Raw genomic sequence first — 26,282 nt, 5'->3', positions numbered from 1 at the left:
GATACTTGGGAAATTGAGGTTTTTTTTAACCCCAATCAATTTATTTTGAACCTAGTTGGAAATTTGTTAATGAAGACTTGCTTAATTTGAGCAGTACCAAAAAGGAGTTATCCATTAAGGTGAAGGAAAGTCCAGTTGATTAGAAGATAAATATTGTGTAGAACCTCTGAGTAGAAATGGCAAACCACCACTATGGAAAAATAACCAAAAAAGACTTGCTGCATATTATTCCAAGAAATGACTCTCCAGAATGTGCCAATATGCTAAAATTTTAAGCATCTTGGAGTTATCAATGTGACTTCCGAACACATTTTAAAAATTTTTTTTTTTTGTTCAGTCGTTTAAAAGTTGTTGCCTCCAAGGCAAGAACACAAAAACCCAATGTCAAAATTTAACAAGTTTGTTTTGGTGAATTAAAGTGACATACATGTTCAAAGAAGAAACTATAGCAACTTGGGAAAGAAAGCTTCACATTCAGGTGCTATAAACAATTGATAAATGCCTCTTACCACTGCGAAGTCCACTATGGCTGGAGAGTTGCAGTGTTCTCTCAGGACAGTTCCACCGATCCCAGGCAAACTGGTACTTACACTCCTCAATACCACTCTGTGCTCCAGCTGCCACACTGCTTGAGTAGATTAGATAAGCCTAAAAGAAAAGTGACATAGGAAATCCAATCATATCCTGTTAAACATGTAAAACGCACAGTTTATAATCTCAAAATCTGCTAGAAATTAGAATTAGATTAATATGTCAGTTGAAAGAGAGAACATTTCAGGTCTGGCATTAAAATAGCTCCTAACTGTCCAGATTTAGGAGGGACAGTCCTGACTGGAGGACTCAATCCCAATGGGATGTAATCGAAATGTTGAAAGAATAAAGAATAACTGTGTATCATTGTTTATGCTAATATTAATACTTTGAACTCTGAAATGACAATAATAATAATAATAATATAGTTGTTTAGAGAGGAAACACTTCTTAGTAACTGACTACTTTTGACTCTTCAAGTAACATTTTTTTTTTCCCTTAAATATGGTCCCTATTGCTAATATAACCTTTTAATGTTTGAAAGCAATTCTCAGTGTGTGTTTCAAGATGTATTACCCCAGATCTACCTATTGTGCACACCTGCTCATCTTCAAAGCATGCTAGAAAATTAGATTCAAATGAAGTAAAGCGTTTGCCCATTTTTGATACAGACAATTACATTTGCATGATAATTATACTAATTTCAAAAATCATGATATAACGCTGAACATACCTACAGACAGAGAAACATTCAAGATTACTGTAAATAGTCACACTATATTCCTGTATATATAGATACTGCCAGAACTTAGCTGATTTTCAGACACAAAGGGGGGGGGGGGGGGGCAGGTATAAAAACATAAACTGTGCTCTTAGCACCACAATTGTATTTATAAAAAAATACTATTCCAGTTTTCATAAATGTGTGAAAAGATTGTATTAAAAGCTACCCTCCCTCCCCACAGCCACGGGAGTTATTTCTGCACACCACTTTTAAATGGCTGTGAAGGGTAGGAGGAGTGGTGCGGAGGACAAAGTAGACATATGAGCTTGGGAAAGGGCACATTTTCTTTTTGATTCATGATGCTCAGGGTACAATCATGTTAGATTTAGTAACTGTATAAATGTTTCTAGATTAAATTTAATAGAAGGATGAATTAGAAAGCAGAATAGATTAACATTTTCTAAAAAAAACAAACAAAAAAAAGGAACAGTGCAAAGGTATGACAGTTGCATCTCCTAAAATAGAACCCTAAAAATAGTACAGTCCTCAACTAACTAGACTAAGAGAGGTTTTTTCGGTAGACATTGATATAAATGAATATTCAACAAAATGCTTCAGGTCTAAATGTACAAGTGTAGGTACAACACAAGACAAATCCATAACCCTATTGCAGATTATAAATGAGATCTCACACAAGCCAGACATCAATTTACTAAGTCTACAAGTAGATCAAAGGAATGTCTCTTACCTTGGGGCCGGTCATCAGAAAATTGTTCACTGACCTGCAAGAGACAGAGCAAGACATTAATTGAAAGAAACAAACTCCAGCTTTACCATTCAGGACATACCAGGAATTCTTCTTTCACTTGTCTTATCTAGTGTGTCTATATTGCTATATATAATAAAATATATAAATGTATATACATATATACACACACAGAAGTGATATAAAAAAAGTGAGTGGAAGTAATTTTATAGTTTTATAACTTTTATAACTTTATATATTTATGTTTATATATATATATATATATATATAAAGTTATAAAACTAAGGGGGGTATTCAATTGTTCCTCCGGGCGCCGCCGGAACGAGCGCGTTAAAACTATTACCATTTATATGGTAAACTTGCGCGTAAAAACCGTTAATACAGTAGTTTACTCGCTGAATTTCATCGAGTAATTACCGTATAAACGGTAATAGTTTCAACGCGCTCGTTCTTGCGGCGCCCGGAGGAACAATTGAATACCCCCCTTAAATTCCATCCACTTACTTTTTTTATACCACTCCTGTGTGTGTGTGTGTGTATGTATGTATATATATATATATATATATATATATATATATATATATATATATATATATATATATATATATAACATATACACATACACACACCGATCAGCCACAAGAGGCAAGAAACATGGGCAGGTGCAGGGATCTAAGCGACTTTGACAATGGCCAAATTGTGATGGATAGACGACTGGGTCAGAGCATCTCCAAAACAGCAGGTCTTGTGGTGTGTTTTCGGTATGCAGTGGTTAGTACCTACCAAGAGTGGTCCTAAGAAGGCCAATTGGTGAACCGGTGACAGGGTCATGGGCACCCAAAGCTGACTGATGCGTATGGGGAGTGAAGGCTAGTCCATCTGGTCCAATCCCACAGAAGAGCTACTTTAACACACTTTGCTGAATAAGGTAATGCTGGGTATGATAGAAAGAGTTTAGAACACACAGAGTATCACCGCTTGCTGCGTAGCCGCAGAGTGCCCATGCTGACCCCTGTCCACTACCGAAAGCACCTATAATGGCACTTGAGTATCAGAACTGGACCATGGTGTAATGGAAGAAGGTGGCCTGGTCTGATGAATCACATTTTCTTTTACATCATGTGAACGGCCGGTTGCGTGTGCATCATTTACCTGGGGAAGAGATGGCACCAGGATGCACTATGGGACGAAGGCAAATCGACAGAGGCACTGTGATGCTTTGGACAATGTTCTGCTGGGAAATCTTGGGTCCTGGCATTCATGTGGATGTTACTTTGACACGTACCACCTACATAAACATTGTTGCAGACCAAGTACACCCCTTCATGGCACCCCTGATGACACTGGCCTCTTTAAGTAGGATAATGCGCTTGGCCACACTGCAAAAATTGTTCAGGAATGGTTTGAGGAACATGACAAAGAGTTCAAGGTGTTGACTAGGCCTCCAAATTCCCCAGATCTCAATCTGATCGAGCATCTGTGGGATGTGCTGGAAAAACCATGGAGGCCTCACCTCACAATTACAGGACTTAAAGAATCTGCTGCTAATGTCTTGGTGCCAGATACCACAAGACACCTTGAGAGGTCTTGTGGATACACAATATTAGGCAGGTGGTTTTAATGTGGTTAATCGGTATATACATCTTATAGATAAAAATCATTGGTCTATTTGTCTTTCCGGTTATGCATTCGGACACCCATGCACCAATTGGGAGGAAACCATTGCAAGGTGGTCCAGTTGGATCCTGGGCAGGTTTTAGGGTGGTTAGGGTCCCGGTTGGACCTCCCATTGGTGTACACTGACCAGAATTTTGACTTGAGGATCCTGTTCTGAGCCTTCTACTAGGTGGATTTGGACGAAAACTTCATCGACTGGTAACATTGTATCCCAGAAGACATACTAGGAGGTTAGGGTCCCAGTAGGATCTCCTGTTGGTGTATGCTGGGGAGCCTGTTCTAGGACTTACACTGGATTGATTTGGATGACATTTACTATAAAAATAAAAACAACACTGGGCAGCCACCTCATGAGTGTGTTGGAAAAGCTGCTAACTATTTTTAAAATATTGACAGTTACATCCAACTCATATTAATAACTTGAAGATTTAAACCCGGGCCAACGCCGGGTATATCAAATAGTGTGTATAAATATATACATTTATCTTACATCACCCCAGTTTATGTGAAGTACTTCCTGCCACACAAAAGAGCTTCAGTACTTCACATAGGACGGGGGATCTACCTTTTTCCATATCTGATTGTCACTAAATTAACTTCCATATGCTGCATTTTCCTGGCTGGAAAAAAACACAGAACTGCCAGTCAAACACTAACTTTGCTTATGTATTTATTACTATATATTATAAAAAGTCTTACAAATATACTATTTCAGTTATCCAAGGATTTTCTCTACTTATTCCTTCACACTCTCCTGCTCTGCTGTTTTATGATATCACACATCTACTTTTTGCCCCTTATGATGGGAGGAGTGTGGCAGATGGGTACCTTGATGGGCATGATGGAAGAGCATAACTGCCACCACTTACGCAACCACACGCAAAAAAACCCAATATTTGGCTTTGCAGGACAAGATCATTTAAATGAAATAAAGGGATGAGAAGGCGCATTGTGGTATGTGTCCCCTGTTTTTCCAGGAGGGAGGACAGTATGTTATGTGCACAATAGAATTTGATTTCTCCATGTACTCTGAGGTGGAGGAGTGCTACACTACACTTGGCGGACAAATAGGCGCAATTGCACCAATTAAAAGGCAAGGCCAGTCCTCAGTTTTTTAGTTTGCAAATGAGCCTGTGTTATTATTTTGAAATTACATGGCCACATAATTTCTTGTACTGATAAAAGTGTTATATTTCTCAGTAAGGGGTGCAATATCACCTATATATTTTAAGGTGTGCCATTGTGTGTCAATTGACATGTATGAAGTAAGTGTGAAAAGACAGTGACCCCCCCCCCCCCCCCTTCCCTCTTCCATACACTAGAACTTGGCAGACAGCTACAACTGTTAGTTTGATGTTTTTGTATTGATGAAACAAAAGTGCAGCAATCCTCAAAACAGTTAATCCATACATCTGTTTTTCCAACACTTCCCACAGGTATTTGATCTGTTCAGGAAAATCATAATCATCATCATCACCATTTATTTATATAGCGCCACTGATTCCGCAGCGCTGTCCAGAGAACTCATTCAAATCAGTCCCTGCCCCATTGGAGCTTACAGTCTAAATTCCCTAACACACAGAGTGAATTCCCTAATTCACTCTGAGGGAGTCAATTCGATATTGAAGAGGTCCCATTTTTCCTGCTTCTCCCAGCAACAGAACCTTGATTATAAGTGAGGTATCAATTCTGTGTTTTATCCTTTTTATTTTATAAGAAACAATTGCATTATATTTGTATGCCTTTTATTATCTGTTTTATCTTAAGCATTGTGGATGTATTTTCCATATTAAATAACACTTAATACGTTCAAGTCTCTGTGTTCTTACGAATTCACGCGACAGTTTGGTCCAGACGCTACATAATTGAAACGGGGCGAACATTGTGGTTTATGTGAACTCTGATTAAAGTAAATTGTGTTAGATTAATGCTAGGGAGAACCGAAGGCTTCCTAAATAAGAGTGTCAGCTATTGTCAGAAAAAATCTTGGTGGTGGCATAATTAGTATCGCAAAGCTAGTGTGTGGCATAGATAGGGAAGGATTTAATCATTTTAGACAGACCAGGTGGTTGTGTTTTGGTTAACCCTGGGTCACACACGCATCACGCAGACTCAGGTGAGTGCTGTTCGTGACAAATTGGTCAGCTAATCAAAGGAAAATATCTACTATTTAACTTTTTTTGTGAATTTTCATGCTTGCAGCGAGTGCATGTGTGTTTCTTTTTTGAAACCTATCACACAGTTGAGTTTCATGAAAGTGCCTTGAAGTGGCTCTGGTTATTCTAATATAGTGGTGGGCAACATTATATTTATCAGGGTTACCAGTGTATCACAGTATCAATTGAGACCACCAGCATGCAGTGTTCATGCAGCTCAAACAGTAGGCTAGACACAGATTATCCTGCTACTAATGCCTTTCTTTGATATAATCACTAGAAAGAGAACCAAGGAGAGGGAGTTACACTGGTCAGAAAGACCACCATTTGCCCAACACAGTTCTCATAATATGAAAAAAATCGGGAAAATAAAATAAAAACGAGTTTCTTCCTTTTGCAGCACTTTTACCACAATCAACTATCTCTCAGGATTAATACAGCCTTACGTCACAAAACATGGCCATAGCAATATGGAATAAATCTGGAATATCTTGCGCTACTGCTGGCCGATAGAGCTCTATTTGGAGCACCAACAGAATCCAACTCAGGAAATGAAAGGGAGCGTCGGACAAGATTGCAATCTGGCACCAGTTTCAGGATACAGTGGGCTTGTTAATTTTAAGGAGAAGCACTGTGAGGTAAGGTGAGAAAATTATCCACCAGGAACGGGGTCTAGCCATCAGGAATGGGAACTATGCAGGTCCAACACAACTAGTCAAACCTAAGCAGTCTCCTAGGGCGTTAGGTATCACTATGACTATTATTCATTTATTTTTTCACCCACAAATTGACTACTCTTGATGCACATTTTAATAGTGGATGCATGCTGTGTACATCATACTTGCCTACTCTTGGAGGCAGCTCTCCGGGAGGGAGGTCCGTCTAGGGGGGCTTGGCCACGCGTGGTGCGCTGTTAGGCTCTGCCCCTGTCAATCTTATGCAATTTTAGCCAATCGCAGCAGGGGGCGGGGCGGGGCCACAATGTCGCATTTAGCCACCACCCCCACCCAGAACAGCGACAGCTGGAACCAGGATTTTTGCCTGCTCTCTCGGGAGTCTGGGAGAACTTCCAAAAATTCAGGAGTCTCCCGGACATTCCGGCAGAGTAGGCAACTATAGTGTACATTATAAGTACAGGGTGTCATCATGTACTGTCTTGTCTTATATCACAAATTAGTGGCATGTGTTCTATGTGTATTCTTTATACTGATGATTTTAATAATTAAACTATGCTGAGGACACTGTTCTATACACTACAGTAATGGTGATATTATACTGCTGGGTATAGTAGGCTTGGTATAAATATATTCTTATGTAATATCTTAGTCACTAAGATAACACAATGTTTTTTGGGGGCTAAGAACCAATTGCAACCACTTTATTAGCGCATGCGTGGTTTATATTTATGTGATCTATTGTGCTTTACCGCGTTTTACTGGTTACGCTCTAAATCAATATTTTGCTGAGTTGTACATTCCTCATTATATTTCTTTGTTTGCCTCACTTGTATTATGCCTGAATTTTACTTATGAAAAGGTTTGGATGAAGAGCAACATTTTAAATAATTGTTGGAAATTGAGGAAATTTTTTCACAGAGCAATACATGAAAGAAGCAATTGCTTCAAAAAATAGCAGTGAGCAAACATAGTGAGCGGAAAAGATCCAAATCTCCCCAGTCCCCCGTCTCTAGTGAATGATATCACTTGATTGCTTTATAGTATACTTTTAATTACTGTTATTTTTAAAGGATTATCTGTGTGGAGTTTGTATGTTCTCCCTGTGTTTGTGTGGGTTTCCTCTGGGTGCTCCGGTTTCCTTCCACACTCCAAAAACCATACTGGTAGGTTAATTGGCTGCTATCAAAATTGACCCTATACTCTCGCTCTCTGTGTGCGTGTTAGGGAATTTAGACTGTAAGCTCCAATGGGGCAGGGACTGATGTGAATGAGTTCTCTGTACAGTGCTGCGGAATCAGTGGCGCTTTATATAAATAAATGATGATGATGATGATTATATCATATCTTGCACTTGAAGATGGATCCACTAGATGGCACATGTCCTACACCCAGATATTTGCATTTGGCTAGTTAATAACCCCCACTGATTATACTCACTGAAGGCAATTGCAATACAGGGAGATTTGCCCCTTTAGTGGCTAGATCTTTATGTATGAATAATAGTAATAATAATTTGACCAGGAAAATACATGAATATGCCAAAAAGTATTTAAGTAAAACTGAAAAATAACAACAAACAAATAACAGTAATCATCTATGACCAATCACATCTAAGCTTTGATGCGGCACGGCAAGAGTAGCATGTTAGTCTAAATACGCAGGTTCATATATGATCCAAAATAAAAATTATGGGAAGAGGCAGGGAGGGATAAACTATTTTTTTCTGACTCAAAACACCAATAATATGCTAAAAATGATATCCTTCACAATATTCACTGGAGAAGAGGCATATGTAGAAAATATAAAAAGAGAACCAACCAACAAGGCTTAATAGTTATGCCAAGAATTGCCACTGGGAAATCTGATCTCATTTCAGCACTCCATAAAAATCATCATTACAATACTTAGGTGACACAACTGGGAAGGGATAATGAATAAGGTCATGGAGCTGATTAGGGCGACCGGTTCTGAAGTGAGGCAGGGTGAGCTATGGCAATTCTTCATATGGTATTCATATAATTAATGGTAACCTAATCAAGGGTTGTAATATATGACGACTTCATACACTGCTCTGATAACCATATAAATATCTGAATAGGACCTACTCAGGTAAAGTAAAGCTTGTGTGTGTGCACGTTGGGGAAAATTGGAATGTGTGGCATTTTTCATAAGCAGAAGAGAAGAAAATAACATGGTTCATACAATGCCTTTCTGCATACGTTATTGGACTTCGTTATAAGGAGCATGGGACAACCGCTCTGCATTGGAGAGTTACATTGAACAAGTGAATGTACAACTTGAATAGCAGTTACCACACTGAGAACACACAGCACAGGTTGAGAAATCCTAGTACAGAAAAGGGGATCATTATATTGTAAAAATTCAAATTATCTAAACAAAGTACTGGCTGGGAGGAAACTGCTAAGAATAAGGGTCTGGCTGAGAAAAGCGGAGATCAGGTAAATAGAGCTTCTCCCTATCTATGCAAGGCTATCGTGAAAGTAAAGTATAGGGAACATTATTTAGCAATCTGCAATCCTTCAATCGCTGTCACCACCTAAGAATTTAGTTATTTCAATAAAGCATTTTTTCAAATATGAACAATAGAATTTATTTTTTTTACGCGCACCTATTTCTTTAATATTTTTCAACAATTTATTTACATTTTTTGTAAGTGGAACTGGAAGCCCAAGTCCAGGCTTACAATTCCACTGCGCATGTGTGAACCAGCAGGCCGGGTCCTGCATGTGTAGATAAACCAAGACTAGCTGGCGAACATGAATGCTGGGTACACACTACAGGCTTTTCAGACAGTTATTGTGTCTGTCATTTCCCATCCTTCCAATCCTGCAGTGTGTATGCACTCACAATGAGGATCTACATAGAGTTTACAGTCATGGGACCTGATTCATTAAGGAACTTAAATGAAGAAGTATCTTATTTAAGTCTCCTGGACAAGACCATGTTACAATGCAAGGGGTGAAAATTAGTTTTCTGTTTTGCACATAAGTTAAATACTGACTGTTTTTTCATGTAGCCACCAAATATCAACTTTAAATTTCAGTGTACAAATAAGCTATCAAGTATTTGTGTGCTACATGAAAAAACAGTCAGTATTTAACTTATGTGCAAAACAGAAAACTAATTTTCACCCCTTGCATTGTAACATGGTTTTGTCCAGAAGACTTAAATAAGATATTTCTTAATTTAAAATCCAGGGGCGGACTGGGCCGGGGGGCATCAGGCCCCCGGGCTGCTCAGTCTAACGGCTGTTCGGGACGGCCAATCCATTCCCCCCCCCCCCCCCTCCCCCAGTGGATGACAAATTGGCTCAATATTACCGGCGGCCGCATCACTTGTCCACTCTGCGGCCGCATCAGTGCACAGGCGGCCGCATCACATGACAAGCAATGCGGCCGCGTCATGATGACACGGCCACATCGCGTGTCATGTGATGCGGCCGCCTGTGCGCCGCCCGGGCTGAAACTTGCCAGCCCACGCCTGTTAAGATCATGGGCCTGATTCCTTAAGGATCTTTTCAGCTGATGGTTATGATAGATGAAGAGCACAGATCTGAGAGTAAATCTTGTAAAACATGTATAGTGTGTACGCATGAATCTGCATGCTGATCGGGACTTTTTTTTTTCCAGTCGTTGGTAAAATGATTACTGATATGGCATCAGGAGAACTTTTTGTAATGTGCACCCAGCTTTAGAATACTTGTACCGCTGACAGCCAGTATCTCCAGATAGTATCACTCAGCTGCTCTGGCATTGTTTTCTTGGTAAATGGTGGCAATAATAGATTTTCTATCCCTGCGATAATCTAATAATAAATAGACCCTTCATTACCATGCTTTATCATAAGGGAAAAATAAATCTCATTGGGAAAACCAGGGCTTTCATTTTCAACGATCGCAGAAAAAAACCAAACAGCAAATATTAAGTTAATTTAACATACTTTTTTTTTTAAAAATAGTTTTTTTAATAAGACTACAAGGATGTGGCAATGACTGGGTTTTTTTTTTCTTCTTATTGCTATACTGATAATTAGTCAGGCACTCTCATACAATGCGGCTTGTCACTGGGCCACAAGACTTGGCGTGGTTCAGCCCTACAGTGGATGAAACACAACTTTCAGTTGTGTCAAACTCTTGTCTCAAAGCACGTTCCAAACACAATTTAATTATCAAGAGGCTTAAAATTAAAACACGAACACCGCGTATTTTTGAGGTTACTTGGTAACCATTTCTATGGAGCTTTTCTTAAACAGGATGTTGAAAGAAGCGGGAGCAGCCATTACAGACTGGCCTAATTCTACTTTTTTTTCGTGTGAGTTTCCATTTAAAGGCTATTCCAAGTACTTCATATGACCTCTTCAAACCAAACGTATTTAGGTTGGGAAAAGCTAAAGGCTGTATTCCTATATAGCAATTTAGGACCAAACAGGATACCAGAGGGATTAATTTGAAGAGGTAACCTCTGATACCACCGGACAAAAAAGGATAAAGAACATGTGGAAAAACATTGAGGCTAGTGGCCAGTCAACATTATCATAATCCTATTAACTCTAAGCCCAATCACACCTGGAATGGAGTGAATCTGAAGGGGGGTGGGGGTGTTAGGGGTGTAATGCAAATACCAATATCCCCTAATCTGCAATTGGACTGTGTTAAAGTGAATGGAAGCTTTGAAGCGACCACATATCCTTGTTCTAGACTCCACATAAACAAACATTACTTGGTTGTGATAGCCAGGATTTCTTTCCCTGGTTGGATTGCTAATCTACCATCTGTCTACGGAAAGGTTCATGTAAAGTACACTAGTGATCAGGTTTTCTACATACAAGTAGGCAGTATTCCATACAGATATAGGGGTATATTTATTGTTCCACCTATTTATCTATTTAATCTGCACAGAGATTCGCTGGGCTTATCACAGTGAAAGCTTCCATGGGAAAGCCTATTTAAGAAGGATCATGATAGTACGAGTACTGCCACAAACCTCAAGATAGGGACAACAGGGGAAATTAATAGCAATTATTTAAATAAATCATTTTTCTAACAGGAATGGCTGCAAAATATTTATTTTATATTTTTCTTATATTTTTTTAACACTTTATTTTTTTTAACTATTGAAAATAAACGCCCAAGTCAGTGTCTTTGGTAAGCAGATGTATCCAAGACCCATTGACAAAGCGGTAATACTCCTTTTACCGCTGCCAGCCAGTTATACTCAGCCGCTTTAGTGAAGTAAATTGTGGTGATAAGCATATGTGTCTACTTTTAAATAGTGAAGTCTGGGAGATCCCGGACAGGATGCGTGACTAGAGGGCGGGTGGCGGGGTGCGGTCAATCACTTCATTTTGTCCTCCAGCATCGGAAACGTTTTGTTGCGGGATGCGGGAGTCTTGCTGGCTCTCCCGATAGTCCGGGAGACCTACCCGGATTTTGGAAATCTCCCGGACATTCCAGGAGAGTTGGCAAGTATGATGATAAGCAGTGAAAGAAAATCTTTGTTGTCGCCACATTATAGTAAATAGGCTCAATAGACACAGTTGTGTTACTATCATTTAATTATATAGTACAAACATTTTCAATGGCAATGTACAAGTAGGGAGAAAAGCTTGAAGATATCATGATTAAAAAAATCATTAACAAAACAATTAAACAAAAGGTTAAAGGGCTCTGCCTGTTAGAGCTTATGTAGTAGGAGATGAAGTCCATTTAGTCTGTAAAGTGCTACGGAATTTGCTAGTGCTATATAAATAAATGATGGGGATGATGATTTAGTCTGTACATTTCTCAGTCACAGTACATTCTTAAGAGCAGATTCAATACAGTGCAGATTTCCGGGTTAACAGTATCTGCAACATCACTGATTTTGTGCAAGAAATATCAGCGATGTTTCAGCTACCGTACATCCCGCTGAGTCTTCTTATGTGAGGTTCCGACAGTGAACACAATAGAATCGGACCCTTAGAATATTATTACAGTAGTTTATTAATTTGTCTTCATCTTAGTCACCAACCAGTATACACTTTTTACTTAATATAGTGACTTTATAGTAAACATTGACTAACATTGAGGAGACACTCTTTCCTTCGCAGACCATATGTCAAACTTTTTTTTTCCTACATGCAAACCAAAGTAAACTGTAATGAGGGCATAGCTAGCGAATATTCTGTGTAAAGAATTATGACAAGTAAATATGAGGCCTTAAGGTGCTAAAGGTTGCGTGCCTAAAAGCACCAATTATTTAAATCAGACTCTGACTATAGATGCAAGTGAAGGAACAAGAGATTGGGTCCCAACCAGAGATGGTCGCTCCAAAAGGGCAGCCAAAAGGTCAATTTTTATTATTATTTACCATTTATTTATATAGCGCCACTGATTCCGCAGCGCCGTACAGAGAACTCGCTCACATCGGTCCCTACCCCATGGGGGATTATAGTCTAAATTCCATAACCCACTCAGACAGACAGACAGACAGACAGACAGACAGACACAGACAGTTACACAAACTAGGGTTAATTTGTTAGCAGCCAATTAACCTACCAGTATGTTTTTTGGAGTGTGGGAGGAAACCGGAGCACCCAGAGGAAACCCAAGCAAACACGGGGAGAACATACAAACAATGAGACATTTAACATTGCTCAAAGTCATTTGCTTTTATTCTCTAACCTGCACTAAACCAAATAATCACTGACTGTTGTACAAATCTGCAACTAAAGCCTTAACAACAGTCATCGATTTTTTTCTACCTGTCTAGTGCAGGTTATAGAATAAAAACAAATGTCTTAGTACAGATTTGCAATGTTAGTAAATAACCATTGTTGTGTCATAAATTGTACATGAATAAATAGGTCTATATTTTATCTCGGGCAGTGTGACATAAACATGTCTGTTTAAATGTCTGCAGCATTTTGTCATATTCAACCACACATGATCAAAGCAACACAGGATACTCTATTTACTCAAGGTTTAAACTGTTTGGGGGCCATTTAGAGTTGTGGACACAAGCACAGTTTTTAAGCGTAAAATATGCTTTTTTCTGTACTGCACATGCACAAATGTGGCACCTGGCAAATGGGAGGGAAGAGGAGTTTTAACATAGGGCAAGTGCAGTAAAAGCGTGCTTACATACTTGCCTTCTATTAGGGATGGAGACAGCTGCAGACATGCCCGGAGGTGTTTCTCTTGCGGGTGCTAGACCACTAGAGCAAGATCTGTGCTGATAACCATATCAATATAAAAAAAAATACTTAATAAATGTGCTTCCAGCACTAGTGTTCATGACCTGGGCTGGTAACAATGATTTTGAGGGGACAAGCAGCATAGGCTACCAGCACTAAGCTGTAACATGCTGGGCTGGTGACACTAAAGCAGGGAAACATGCATAACGTCGGACTGGTCTTCCGGGGTATTCCCCTGTGGGCCCCTGATGCTTGATAGCCCTGTCTGCTTCGTTGGTGGGGCCAAGCAGCAGAGGACCACTCGCCATGAGCAATTTTACTTACAGAAAGCCAAGGCGCGGCTTTCTGCACCTTGTTGTTGCCGGCAATGACGTGTCACGTGGAAGAAGATCCGCCCACGGAGGAGGAGCTGCTGCCCAGAGGAGCAAGATGGAAGACTCAGTAGCCAGCCATTGTTGTTTTGGCCACAAGTCAGTACAGCTGCAGACTCTCATTGTAACAGTGAAGGTTGAGGGGCACTAGTGTGTGGCATAACATTGTTTGGGCGCACTACTGTGTGGCATAATATTGTTTGGGGGCACTACTGTGTGGCATAACAATATTTGGGAACACTACTGTGTGGCATAATATTGTTTGGGGGCACTACTGTGTGGCATAATATTGTTTGGGGGCATTACTGTGTGACATAATATGAATTGTGGCATACATTGCACTGGGGCACTACTGTGTGGCATATTATTGTTTGGGGGCACTACTGTGTGGCATGAGATTGTTTGGGGGCATTACTGTGTGGCATAATATTGTTTGGGGTCACTACTGTGTGGCATAACAATATTTGGGAACACTACTGTGTGGCATAATATTGTTTGGGGGCACTACTGTGTGGCATAATATTGTTTGGGGGCATTACTGTGTGACATAATATGAATTGTGGCATACATTGCACTGGGGCACTACTGTGTGGCATATTATTGTTTGGGGGCACTACTGTGTGGCATAAGATTGTTTGGAGGCATTACTGTGTGGCATAAGATTGTTTGGAGGCATTACTGTGTGGCATAATATTGTTTGGGGGCATTACTGTGTGGCATAATATGAATTGTGGCATAAATTGAACTGGGGCACTACTGTGTGGCATATTGTTTGGGGGCATTACTCTGTGGCATAATATTGTTTAAGGGCAGTACTGTGTTGTATAATATGAATGTTTATTTGTTGGTTTCATTACTGGTATTAATATTATTATTATTAATAATAATAATAATAATAATAATAATAATAATATATAATCTCTCTATCTAAATGCACAACTGGAACACCTGCACTTGACTAGATTTTAGACAACTCCTGATCTGCAGCAAGGGTACTTCCCATGGAGCCAAGGTCGGGGGTGTCACTGAATGTTCTCACTAAGGGTAGTAATAGTATGTGTATGGACAGGTTAATTGTGTAACTACTTTGAGACAAGGAGCCCCCTGTCTTGGCTTTCCATGTTTAATATACCTATCCCTTTTTCCAAACAGGACTCCAATATTCCAGGATCCAGAGAGCAACTGAGCTTAAGACATCAGCAGCAGCAGGTAGTGAACGCTCCAAGAACAGGTAGGAGAGAGCAGGACAGTCTGCCAACTGTTATGTTTCTAGTGGGGCAAGACTTTGTCCCGATCTAAGGGGTGGGGCCTAGACTATGCACTCTTTATATACACTGCATTTCTTTATATACTACACTATGCCGCTAACCATGGGACTGACTACTCCCCTTCTATTGTCTGGTGTCTCGCCTCTATGGTGGCTGGCCACACCCCCACTTGTGGGCCCCTACCGTTGCAGTCCCCCGGTGGTCGCCCTATATGTCACAGTTCGACTCTAACGTGCAGCATGGGGTGTACATGTCACACAGTCTTAGCACAGGGCTGAATTCCCTCAAAAAATGCGGCCCCCACCTAGAAGAAAACAGCCCCATGATGAAAACACTACAGCTCCTCCCAACATCCCTGCTGGTGGGTGTTGGAGTAATATGTAGTTAATATAGTTAAATCAATATTTTTTTCTGTGACACTACTGGCCTGGCAACAATAAACCGCTTGTGTATGCAGTGCTTGTAGAACTACAAGTGCCAGCATTCCATTGGTTGCAAGAGCAAGCAGCTACTTGCAGAACTACTGCATAGTAGGGGCTTATAGTGCACCAAAAAAAATCCTGTGACAAAAAAAAGTCCTCATAATACATTTGCAATTTTACACTGGACTATTACTTGGAGAATTGAACTCTGGCTATCTCTGCTTTTGTATAACATCCACTATCTCTGTCTCCCTTTTTGTTCAATATTATGTCCAATTAACACATTCCTACAAGACCTTCCAGGTCTGTGCAAACACATTAGCACAGCCTGTGATCACGCATGCCTTTTTGAACATCATCAGCAGCTTCATCTAACTTGCTAATTCACTAATGTGTATTGATTAAGCTTTGTCACAACAACAGGGTCTCAGCAAGAAGTTCCAGTAAAGTTTATCAAAGTGAAAGCACTGAAAGCTGCACTTACTAATATATAAGAAGTGTCCCTATAAAGCAAGGCATGAACCATCTGCAAAATGACTTAGACATTATTTTTTTAACAGCTGCTCTGACCATTTTATTACAGCAATGTATACAGACTTTGTTAAGTACAGTACCCATGGCAAAGTTAACATACAATGTGGGAGATTCAACTCAACACAGCGTCTTCGAAACAGTCCGGGGAGACATGTTGCCTAGATTTTCTGAATGAAATGTCCACTTATTTTCCCTCGCGTGCCATAGTGGTGTGCAGAAAAAGAAGATTTCTTACCATAAATGGCGGAAACATGCGCATCCGAACGTCAAAGTTCATTGGCACCTTGCGCTGAATTGAATCTCCCCCAATGTATCAGTTTTATAAGTTTATAAGTTATTTAAGTCTGGCATCAAAGATGATAAAGTTAATTATCACGAGTCAGACAGAGCTGGGATGTAAAATATCTACCTCATAGTTGCCGATATTTCAGAGCTTGCCTCAGTGAAGTTGGGTGGGTGGGACTGTTGACGTGGGTTACATCATAATGCCTCAAACACAACAGAATGGTGTTACGACATTGTGCCACAGTGGGATGAGAGTTTTGATGTGAATCACATCATCAGGCTGGGGTCTGCTGACCGCCTCTCCTTCTAGCCCAGCTTCAAGGAGATTGCCAGACTCGGACCGTATTTAGTGAGTCTCCTGAACATTCCAGGAAAGTCGTCAAGTATTATCTAACTATGTTGTAGACTGGCATGACCTTTTCTCCCCTTACTTTTACAGAAGATTAATGTTCATTCTGGTAAATGAATGACAGTTAACCATCATCATCACCATTTATTTATATAGCGCCACTAATTCCACAGCGCTATACAGAGAACTCATTCACATCAGTCCCTGCTCCATTGGAGCTTACAGTCTAAATTCCCTAACAAACACACACACAGAATAGGGTCAATTCGATAACAGCCAATTAGCCTACCAGTATGTTTTTGGAGTGTGGGAGGAAACCAGAGCACCGGGAGGAACCCCACGTAAACATGGGGAGAACATACAAACTCCTCACAGATAAGGCCATGGTCGGGAATTGAACTCATGACCCCATTGCTGTGAGGCAGAAGTGTTAACCACTTAGCCACTGTGCTGCCATGTAAACTTTAGTGTACAATTTTCTGTATGCAAAGTAAAACAAAAAAGTGCACTAATTTAGTCACTGCATCCAAATGGAAATGTAGTGACATAAATACTGTATCTGATGCAGAAGGAGAGTAATTATACCATGCATTTGGACAGTCTTTAAAAATGGAGACATATTTAAAAACTGTCCTTGTGATGCCCTATAAATATACAACAATAATAATAAGAATAATAAGAAGAAGAATTTCAAGGGACAAGTATTTAAGCACCAGGGGCCTAATTCCTTAAGGAACTTAGGCAAGAATTTGAGTAAGTTTTCTGGACAAAACCATGTTACAATGCAAGGGGTGCAAATTAGTTTATTATTTTGCACATAAGTTATATACTGGCTGTTTTTTCATGTAGCACACAAATACTGGATAGCTTTATTTTTACACTGAACTTTAAAGTTGATCTAGGACATGCCCTACCCCCAACTATAAATCTGCCATCACATTTTAAATTGACCTCCCTCTCCAATGCAACATGGTTTTGTCCAGAAAACTTGAGTTAGAAAACTTACTCAAATTCTTGCTTAAGTTCCTTAATGAATCAGACCTCAGGACTGTTTCCGGGAAAATAGGAAATATATAATTATACTGAACCTTTACAAATTAGTTTTTATTGTGTCACAAACTGTCTTAAAAGTGAAACATTTTACACAAAATGGACATTTATAGAATTTAATTTAAATCAAAAGCATTTAAGTTTCAAGGACAAAAAAATACAGTTTTATTCCTCTATTCCTTGTAATTTCTAAAATGTAGTTGCAAACTGTTGCACATTTACAAGAGCTGGCAAATTTTAGATTGGGGAGCAAGAATATAGCCCACTTTGGGACCGGCCCCCCAGACCAGCCTGCCCCTGACATCCCAAGTATTTAAAAATTTGGCCCTGGAAGTATTTTTCCCAGGAAATGTCCTTATGTTTTAAATACTGAACATATCTACATTACAATCATTCAGATTCTATGCACATTGTGCACTTTGCACTCTCCAGTTTTATTCTCATATTAATATTTTTTAAAAGTATTTCAGAAGCAAACAGAAGGACTTTAGGTAACATGACATGATCACTATACAACTTGGTTATAATGTCATGCACCGAGGTCTGCTTAGACAGCATCGAGTAGGCTGTGCTTGCATGCAACAATACAGCACCAACAGGTACTCTTGATGTTATATTCACATGTTGGCTACTAATCTAGACTGTATGCTGAATCTCTCCACTCACCCTCCCTTATATAGAATGCCGCTGACATTGGAAAGCAGCTGCCATCAAAGCAGAGAACAGGCAATAATATAAAACTGAAATGGGTACTTTTCCCGGAACAAATAGCAAACATGATATAAATAGGTAACTGAATGTAAATGTATTACTCAATCTGTAAATATTAATCAATGTTCACGTGGAAACACAGATTTTTCAGCCAGACAAGATAAAAACGTTTTTTGTAAATCATCACTATTTAGCTGCAGTATTACTGGCTCAGCAATAAAACATAATGAAGATTTGGAGCATCATTGGAAAATAATATAATATATAACATTTAATAAAATTATATAAATAAATGGTGATGAAGATGATGAAAATTACAAGCTTTCAATTATACTTAATTTTGCCTATTAAAATAAGCATCACCATGTTTTGGTGATCCTTTCCAAAGAATGCCGAATGAGTTAGTGGGCATCCTTAACCAAATCATTCTCTGTAGAATGTTTATCCCATTTCTGCGTAATAGTTATATTGTTTTCCTTGGTTCTGTATCATCTTAGAATCATCTTAGTAGCACACCTACTATTTGATTTACAGGCAATGATTTCACTCTACTCTTAGAATGTGTAGCAAAACTTTATTTTATTATAATTTTAGTTCAGTGAAGGGGCCTCTGTGCTATGATTAGTTAGCAAATATAAATCTTTTTTTTTGGTTAGCTAATAAAGGTATCACTCCTATAATACTTTTTTGCCAGAAAAGTATTTAACATCACATATACTCTTCTCTTAGCAAAGAGCACAAAAGGTCACAGAAGTGTTAGGTATTTCCAGGAAGCATCTGATTGTTATCATCAGGTACCAAAGCAGAAGACACCTCATATCTGGTTTTCCAGAAGAGGGCCTGTTTTTTTTTACGACTGTCGTAAACTGAGGAAAATCTTATCTTTTATCAGTGGAAAATACTTAAAGTAATTAGTATGCCTGTAAACACATGTTCATTCATATTAAAAACAAACATCTTTGGGACCCAGAAACATGCTGTTTTTAGTGCTAAAACGCTAGTAACAAACAACCTCAATAATGTTATGTTTTCATTTTCAGGCTTTGGAACGGTAAAAAAACTATTTCCCAGTTTGGCAAATTCTCCAGATAGAATACTGAGAATAGTGCCAGCTGATGCATAAACATCACAACAAACCAAAACATTAGGTAACTTACTACTAAATTCACACCCATGGAGTCAATAATGAGATGAGCATAGTTTGAAGCCGTTGGCTCAGTTTTTGACCTAAGGTGGATTCCTGATCATTTAGGTTTTCAGGCCAATTATAATTGAGTGTTTGAAATTGCATCTCAGAGATTCTATACATTTTCCAGACATTCCAAGCTAATAATAATGCTGAACTTTCTGGAGATTCTCAGTCAAAGGACTTTGGTATGTGGTCCTCGCTATTATTACTGGGTCACATCATTTTAAATCCTCTACACAAAAAACATGGTGACCTGTGCAGACAGATAAAGAAATTACCCTGGGTGATTTATTATCATCCTCTGTCTCCTGACTAAGATACAAAATATATCCTATGATAATTGCTCATATACTTCAAGAAATTAAGTTGAAGCTTCAGATTTCTGAGCTCAAATGAGACAACGCATGTGGCAAAAATAGCATCAGACATATAGGGGCGTATTCAATTGTCGGCGGAAACGCCAAAAATCCCGCAGTCCGCGCACTATTAGCATTATTACGGTAATAGTGCGCAGAAAAAACGTTACTACGGTAATTTTCTCGCTGGATTTCAGCTCGCGGCTCCCTGAGCCACGAGCTGAAATCCAGCTAACTACTACCGTAATAACGGTAGTAGTTTTAACGCGGCGGTATCTTTGAACAATTGAATACGCCCCATAGAATACAGTTTCTTCTACTACAAATGGCTTGTTTTTAGCCAAATATCTTTTTATTTTCTTTTACTGTATAAAGGTAAACAGTTGCTATGGAGGACGGCACATTGAATGGGTCATAGGCAGTACAGACATGAGCAGATGATTCTGCAGGGCTTCTATGCTCTATATCATAGGCAGCACAGAATGAGCAGATGATTAGGCAGGGCTTCTGTGCAATATACCATCAATTACGTATGTCATTTTACCTTGTACATGTCCAAATACAGTTTTGTACATGCTGAGATACAAATTGCAACCACATGGACATTACCGTCATTAGAGATTCAATACAGCCACTGAGTCCTTCTAAACAATCACAATTGACCAAAATGGTCAGAAAGAACAAATCAGCTTATTAGAGAAGCTTTATTCATCCACTGCCCTAGTCATTTAGACAAAGTACACTTACCTATGTATTATTTAAGTATGCATCATTTTAAGTTCTGCGCATATTTTGTTTGTTTTCGCTAGATAGGGTTGGTATTTTAAGCTGTAAAATATGGCATCAACAAAGAAAAACTTCCAGTGCTAGGGCAGGTTAGGACTAGCTAAACTACTTATGAGATGTTGTGGGTTTTTGTGCATAATTATCTGTAATAAGGAGGCACCAATTCCTCTAAAATACTATATATGTCTTCCTAATACTAATGCCATACAACTGCATTCACTAATTCATAAAGGTTGATCTGTCCTTAAAGAAAATAAACATCACAAATAAGTCACAGTGATATTGAGAACATAGGAAAATTTGAAAATATTGAAATGCTAAATAAACATTTTGGTTTAATGTGTTTAACATTCATGTGCTTAGGAATTATTATGAATATATTTAGCAACTCAGATACAAAGAAACATGACAGTCAATAACTAATAACACTCTGACATAGTGAGATAAATTAAACTTGTGTGTAAGAAACTAGATTCTATTTTGTAAATGTCCATGATCCACATATCTTGATGTCGGTATAGTTTTATTCTGCTATTACTTGTAATTTCTGTTGTTGTTTGTTGTTAAGTTTTGTGTATTTGAATTTTTTATACTTGCCTGCAAACTTTTATGTATATGTTTTTGTTTTTCATAATAAAAAAATAAACTAAGGTGTTTTAAAGAATATTTAAATAAAATGAAGTTGAAAAAAATAATTCTGAGTATTCACTGTCATCTAAATATTTTAAACCATATGCAATGCAATTAAGTGTTTGTTTTTTTCCATTTATTTTGAAATGTTTAATGTTTAATCATAGATATATATTTATCTAAATCCAAGGAGTCACGCAAACGCAAAGTTATGGGAAGCTAGAATTGAAATATATTGTGGTGCTATCTATATCAAATGTAATAGTTTAGTAATGAAGCAACTATAACCTTGGTCAGTTTAATTCTACATATTAGTCAATAACTATTTTCTCATGTACTTTATATATGTTTTGGTGAAATATGTTCTAAGTTATTATTATATCTAATCCATCCGGAGTGCCTGTATAATCCTAGCTACTGATTTCCAGAGTTCGATAGCAAGCACAGGCAAAATACAATAAAACATAAATGAAAGAACACATTTCATAGTGAAACAAAATTTTGACTCCTTTCTTTCGTGACCGTGCATCACATGCTAAAACCCCAGCAAGTGTCTAGAAGTGAGAAAGGTGTAAGCAAATCAGTTCTCACAACAATTTCCTCTAAATATAAAGATGTATTATATATATATATATATATATATATATATATATATATATATAATTTATTATTACTGTTATTGTAATTATTAATAATATTGATTTATTTTGTTTCCAAAACATCCAGAAAGTATCTGTGTATCAATAATACATCTAAAGACAATGGACACGTACAAGTAAAAAGTTTTATAACAACTTGGTTGGTAACAGAGTTATTTCACTTTTGATTGTGAGCCATGCTCAGATTGTGCTCTGAGTTTATACATATTGGTGAATCCTAACATGCCATAAGATTTGCTTAAGTGGCAGTTGATGCTCATCGGTACTTACCAAGAATTGCAAAAATGGACTGGAAGTAGGAGGAAGATGACCAAGAGGCAGCCAATATACAACATAATCCAAGACTGGAAAATCCTGAGATACTAAAAGCAAAGGCTGTTCTTCTGCAAGTTTAAGTCAGGACCAGTAAGGGATCCCAAGTGAGAACCAAGGAGGTAGAGAAATGGAGCTGCAAACCTACTAAGAAGAGATTATCTACTTAATTAAAGATTTTCCCTCTAAACCCTTTAGCCAATCAGGACTCAAGTGCCAGAGAGAGATTGAGTTGATCAAAAGAACACCCCAGGCTCCAATAAAACAAACACTAAGATAGAGGATAGAAGGAGCTAGGAGGGAGGGGGAAAGGTTCAACAAAAATGGGATCCTATGTGTACAGTGTATATAATAACACTCATTTGAATCTTTGGGTTTAGTTTCTTAATGCAATTACTGCATGTTATATTTAGTTTACTAATAGGAAAATTAACTGAGACGATTAAGGCACAATTTTGGTGTTTGGTCAGTGGCCTTGCAGATAAGGTCAGAGCAATAAGCTGTAATGTTTTGGTCATCCCAGTGGCTCATGCAAACTTTCATTTGACATTTAAAGGGTATATGAAGCCTTGCAGAGAGCCAGGTGGACTTACTGACTGAGAGTGACAGAAGGGCTCTCACTCAGATACAAATGGGACATACACAGGCTCATTCCTATCTCGTGCAGCAACATTCTAGGGGATGCAGACAAGGGCATCAGCCCTATCTCCCAGCCAACTTCCCCTCCCTTCTCCTATACCTACACTCCTGGTCCCAGTGTCAAAGCACTCATCATCTATAGTACATGAGATACACCACAGGGACACACAACCCATCAGTTTTGGCTATTTTTATTAACTTATGTATTGTTAAGATACTTCCCCACTATCAAAATACCAGTAAACTACCAAATTTAATTTTATGACATCATCAACATTTATTTATATAGCGCCAGCAAATTCCGTAGTGCTTTACATGACATGAGGCATGAAGGGAATATACATTGTATACAGTTAGCCTGACTCCTGTACAACTTATTGGAGAGATGGAACAGTGCTGATGTGATAAATGCATTCATAAATTAAAGGTATTCATTATTGGGCAGACAATATTTTTTTAAAAATAAAGGGACATCTAGGACCAGGGGGGACACATTTAAATTGAAGAGAGGAAGATTCAAAAGTAACATAAGGAAGATTTTTTATTTTTTTTTTAAACATAAATGTTGATGCCTGGTATTGTCCCCCAGTAGTTGTGGTGCGGACTTATACAGTCAAAGAATGCAACAATGCATGAGATCTAAAGCACAAAACTGCGCAGAGTACTGCAGGACCTGTCGGTTCTTTTCTGCTGTCAAATTCGGTTTCTACTTCACTGCAGCTCTTTTAAAAATTAAATCTGCGCTCCCCCCCCTCTTAATTACAGCTGAAGCTCCTCCCATGTCAGTTTTCTGCCACTGAAGGTCACTTACAAAGGGCAGATATTCTGGCCACACGCCAGGTACACACCCACATTTCAGTTTTGGAAACTCACCCAATCTTTTGTGGGATTGCAGTACTGACTGGATGGACATATTTCTGATATGTTGGAAAGAGTTAAAACATCACTTCCTAATCCATCCAACTAGGACCACTCCCTTTATTATTCTCCACTTTTCCATTTCTCCTACACTACTGCTCAGTATGCCTTCATTTATGTCTTAAATAAACCATAATAAAAGGGTTGTCTATACTTTCTGCCACTATTGTGTGTTTGTTACATTGGTTAAAATGTAGCTTCCTATATAAGGCATGCCTAGGTGTAAAGGTATCCCATTAAACGTACAGGCCAAGGGCTTCAAAGACATGTTAGATTCAAGTCATTCTAGAGTTACAAAAATGCTCTGTGCCCCCTCGCTAAACAGGGAGAGCCCCCCTAAATGCACCTTCTCTACCCCTTGATTTTCATTCATGTACCTTGATCCATCCAGCTTCTACCCCCAGAAGATGCTACATGTGCTGCCATGGTATTCATATGTAAATTCCATGTGCATTTCATGAAATCAGGCACATTGATGCAAAAATAAAAATAATACCTCTATAAGGCGCACAATTAAAAATAAATATAAATACATTTAGAATGGATAAGTGCTGCAAAACAGGAGCCCACAACCCTCCTTAGATAAATCACAGAAAAAAGCACTCAAAAGCAACAGAGAAAAATAAATTAAAATGGATTGGTCCCGAACACACATAATCAGGGACAATATCTCACAAGCCTCAATTAATGAAAGTGATTTAATACTGAATCACAAAATACACATAAACAGACATAAAAATACCACATACATAAAATAAAAATTAAAAAGAAACCCTAAAATAATGTAGCTAACATAAGCTCTTGTGAATAGTGAAATACTATAACAGTATCAGTACATTTCAGTATTGAAGGTTGCCAGTCAGATCTTCCTATCAACGACTGTAAGCTTCAATTGCGAGATTCAATAATTCAATGGTACCACAAAAATTCCTGAGCACATACACACTTCAAACTACCAATTTATTATTCCAAAGAATAAACAACTGAGGCCACTTGGAAGATCCGGCCGGCAGCTCTTACCTGACCAAACGGCAAGTTTGCCTGAGCCCCGATGTAAGATAACTCGGTAGTGGGTGGAAGTTTAAACTCTCCAGTGTGTTGGCATTGAGCTTTCTGCAATGAAACTCCATTCACAGGCTGAATGGATTGTACGCATGCATAGTGAGGAAAACCTGGATTGGTGGTAAGGAGTGCTGTGGTAGTCTGAGTAATTTACCAGCATATTACTGGATCCTTAGTCCGGCAGACAGAATGGAACTACTGAACAGCAATAAAAAAAGATATATCCAAATGGAGTCTGATAGGGATCGTAGAGAAGCTATAATAATAATAATAATAATAATAATAATAATAATTATTAATTATTATTTGGGTAATAATATTTTATGGAGCATCCTCCAGTTGGCCTCTCTCCTTACCTCAGTGGGCACACAATTTCAGAATCTTGTCCATCCGTTTGTTTTATCAATACAATTTCTGATTCAAAGGCCATTTCTCAATATTTGGTCCCAGAAAAGATTTAGTGGAGGTAGGTCTCTTTGTTTAAAGTTGACAATGATATTTTAGTCGTACTAGCTGTCAATGTATTATCAATGTCAGAAAATAATTTGGACTGAAGGCCACTTGCTGGTATCAGCGCTGCTAAGCTAGGAGGCGCGGAGTCTATCACGCCTCCGACTTTCGCCAGGGACCCCCGCAAGGGAGTTTGAAGTTTGCTGCAAGAGGCGTGCATGTCGCGGCCCTCCAAGTTAGCTATCAGCGAAGTGGTGGATGAACTGGTGTGATCGCACAGGCAGAGGTCAAACCGTGCGGGGAAACAAGATACCAAAGGAGAAAACAATTCAGAGTCAGGAAGCCAGGGGTCAGTTCCAATAAGTGCAGCCAGGCCAAAAGGAGATCCAGGAGCAGAACCAGAGGAAGCCGGGTCAGTGCACAGGAGGTCAGGCAGAGAGCAGGTAAACAGGCAGGAACGTTGGAGCATAGGAAGACCTAGATACTCTGGCACCCTACTGGTGCCAGAACCTAACTTAGATAGAGAGGAGCCCTGATTGGTAGACAGTGGAATGGGCGATCAGGAA

At 38.8% G+C, this 26,282-nt stretch overlaps 1 protein-coding gene across 2 annotated transcripts in view; it reads right to left on the bottom strand.

Annotated features, from left to right (window-relative positions):
- Positions 1-22,774, bottom strand: part of WNT8B (Wnt family member 8B) — a 38,018-nt gene extending 15,244 nt beyond the window's left edge. For both annotated transcript variants that reach the window (XM_075215203.1, XM_075215204.1), the window contains exons 1-3: positions 22,606-22,774; positions 2,004-2,037; positions 510-648 (exon numbers count right to left, since the gene is read on the bottom strand). In XM_075215203.1, the coding sequence (XP_075071304.1) occupies positions 510-648; positions 2,004-2,037; positions 22,606-22,670 (238 nt within the window). In that variant the 5' untranslated portion in view covers positions 22,671-22,774. The remainder of the gene's footprint in view (positions 1-509; positions 649-2,003; positions 2,038-22,605) is intronic.
- Between the last annotated feature and the right edge of the window lie 3,508 nt (positions 22,775-26,282).

The sequence above is a fragment of the Mixophyes fleayi genome, chromosome 6, assembly GCF_038048845.1.
Source record: "Mixophyes fleayi isolate aMixFle1 chromosome 6, aMixFle1.hap1, whole genome shotgun sequence".
Classification (NCBI taxonomy): Eukaryota; Metazoa; Chordata; class Amphibia; order Anura; family Limnodynastidae; genus Mixophyes; species Mixophyes fleayi.
The sequence above is the reverse complement of the archived record's forward strand: the minus strand, read 5'-3'. Positions and strand labels throughout refer to the sequence as shown.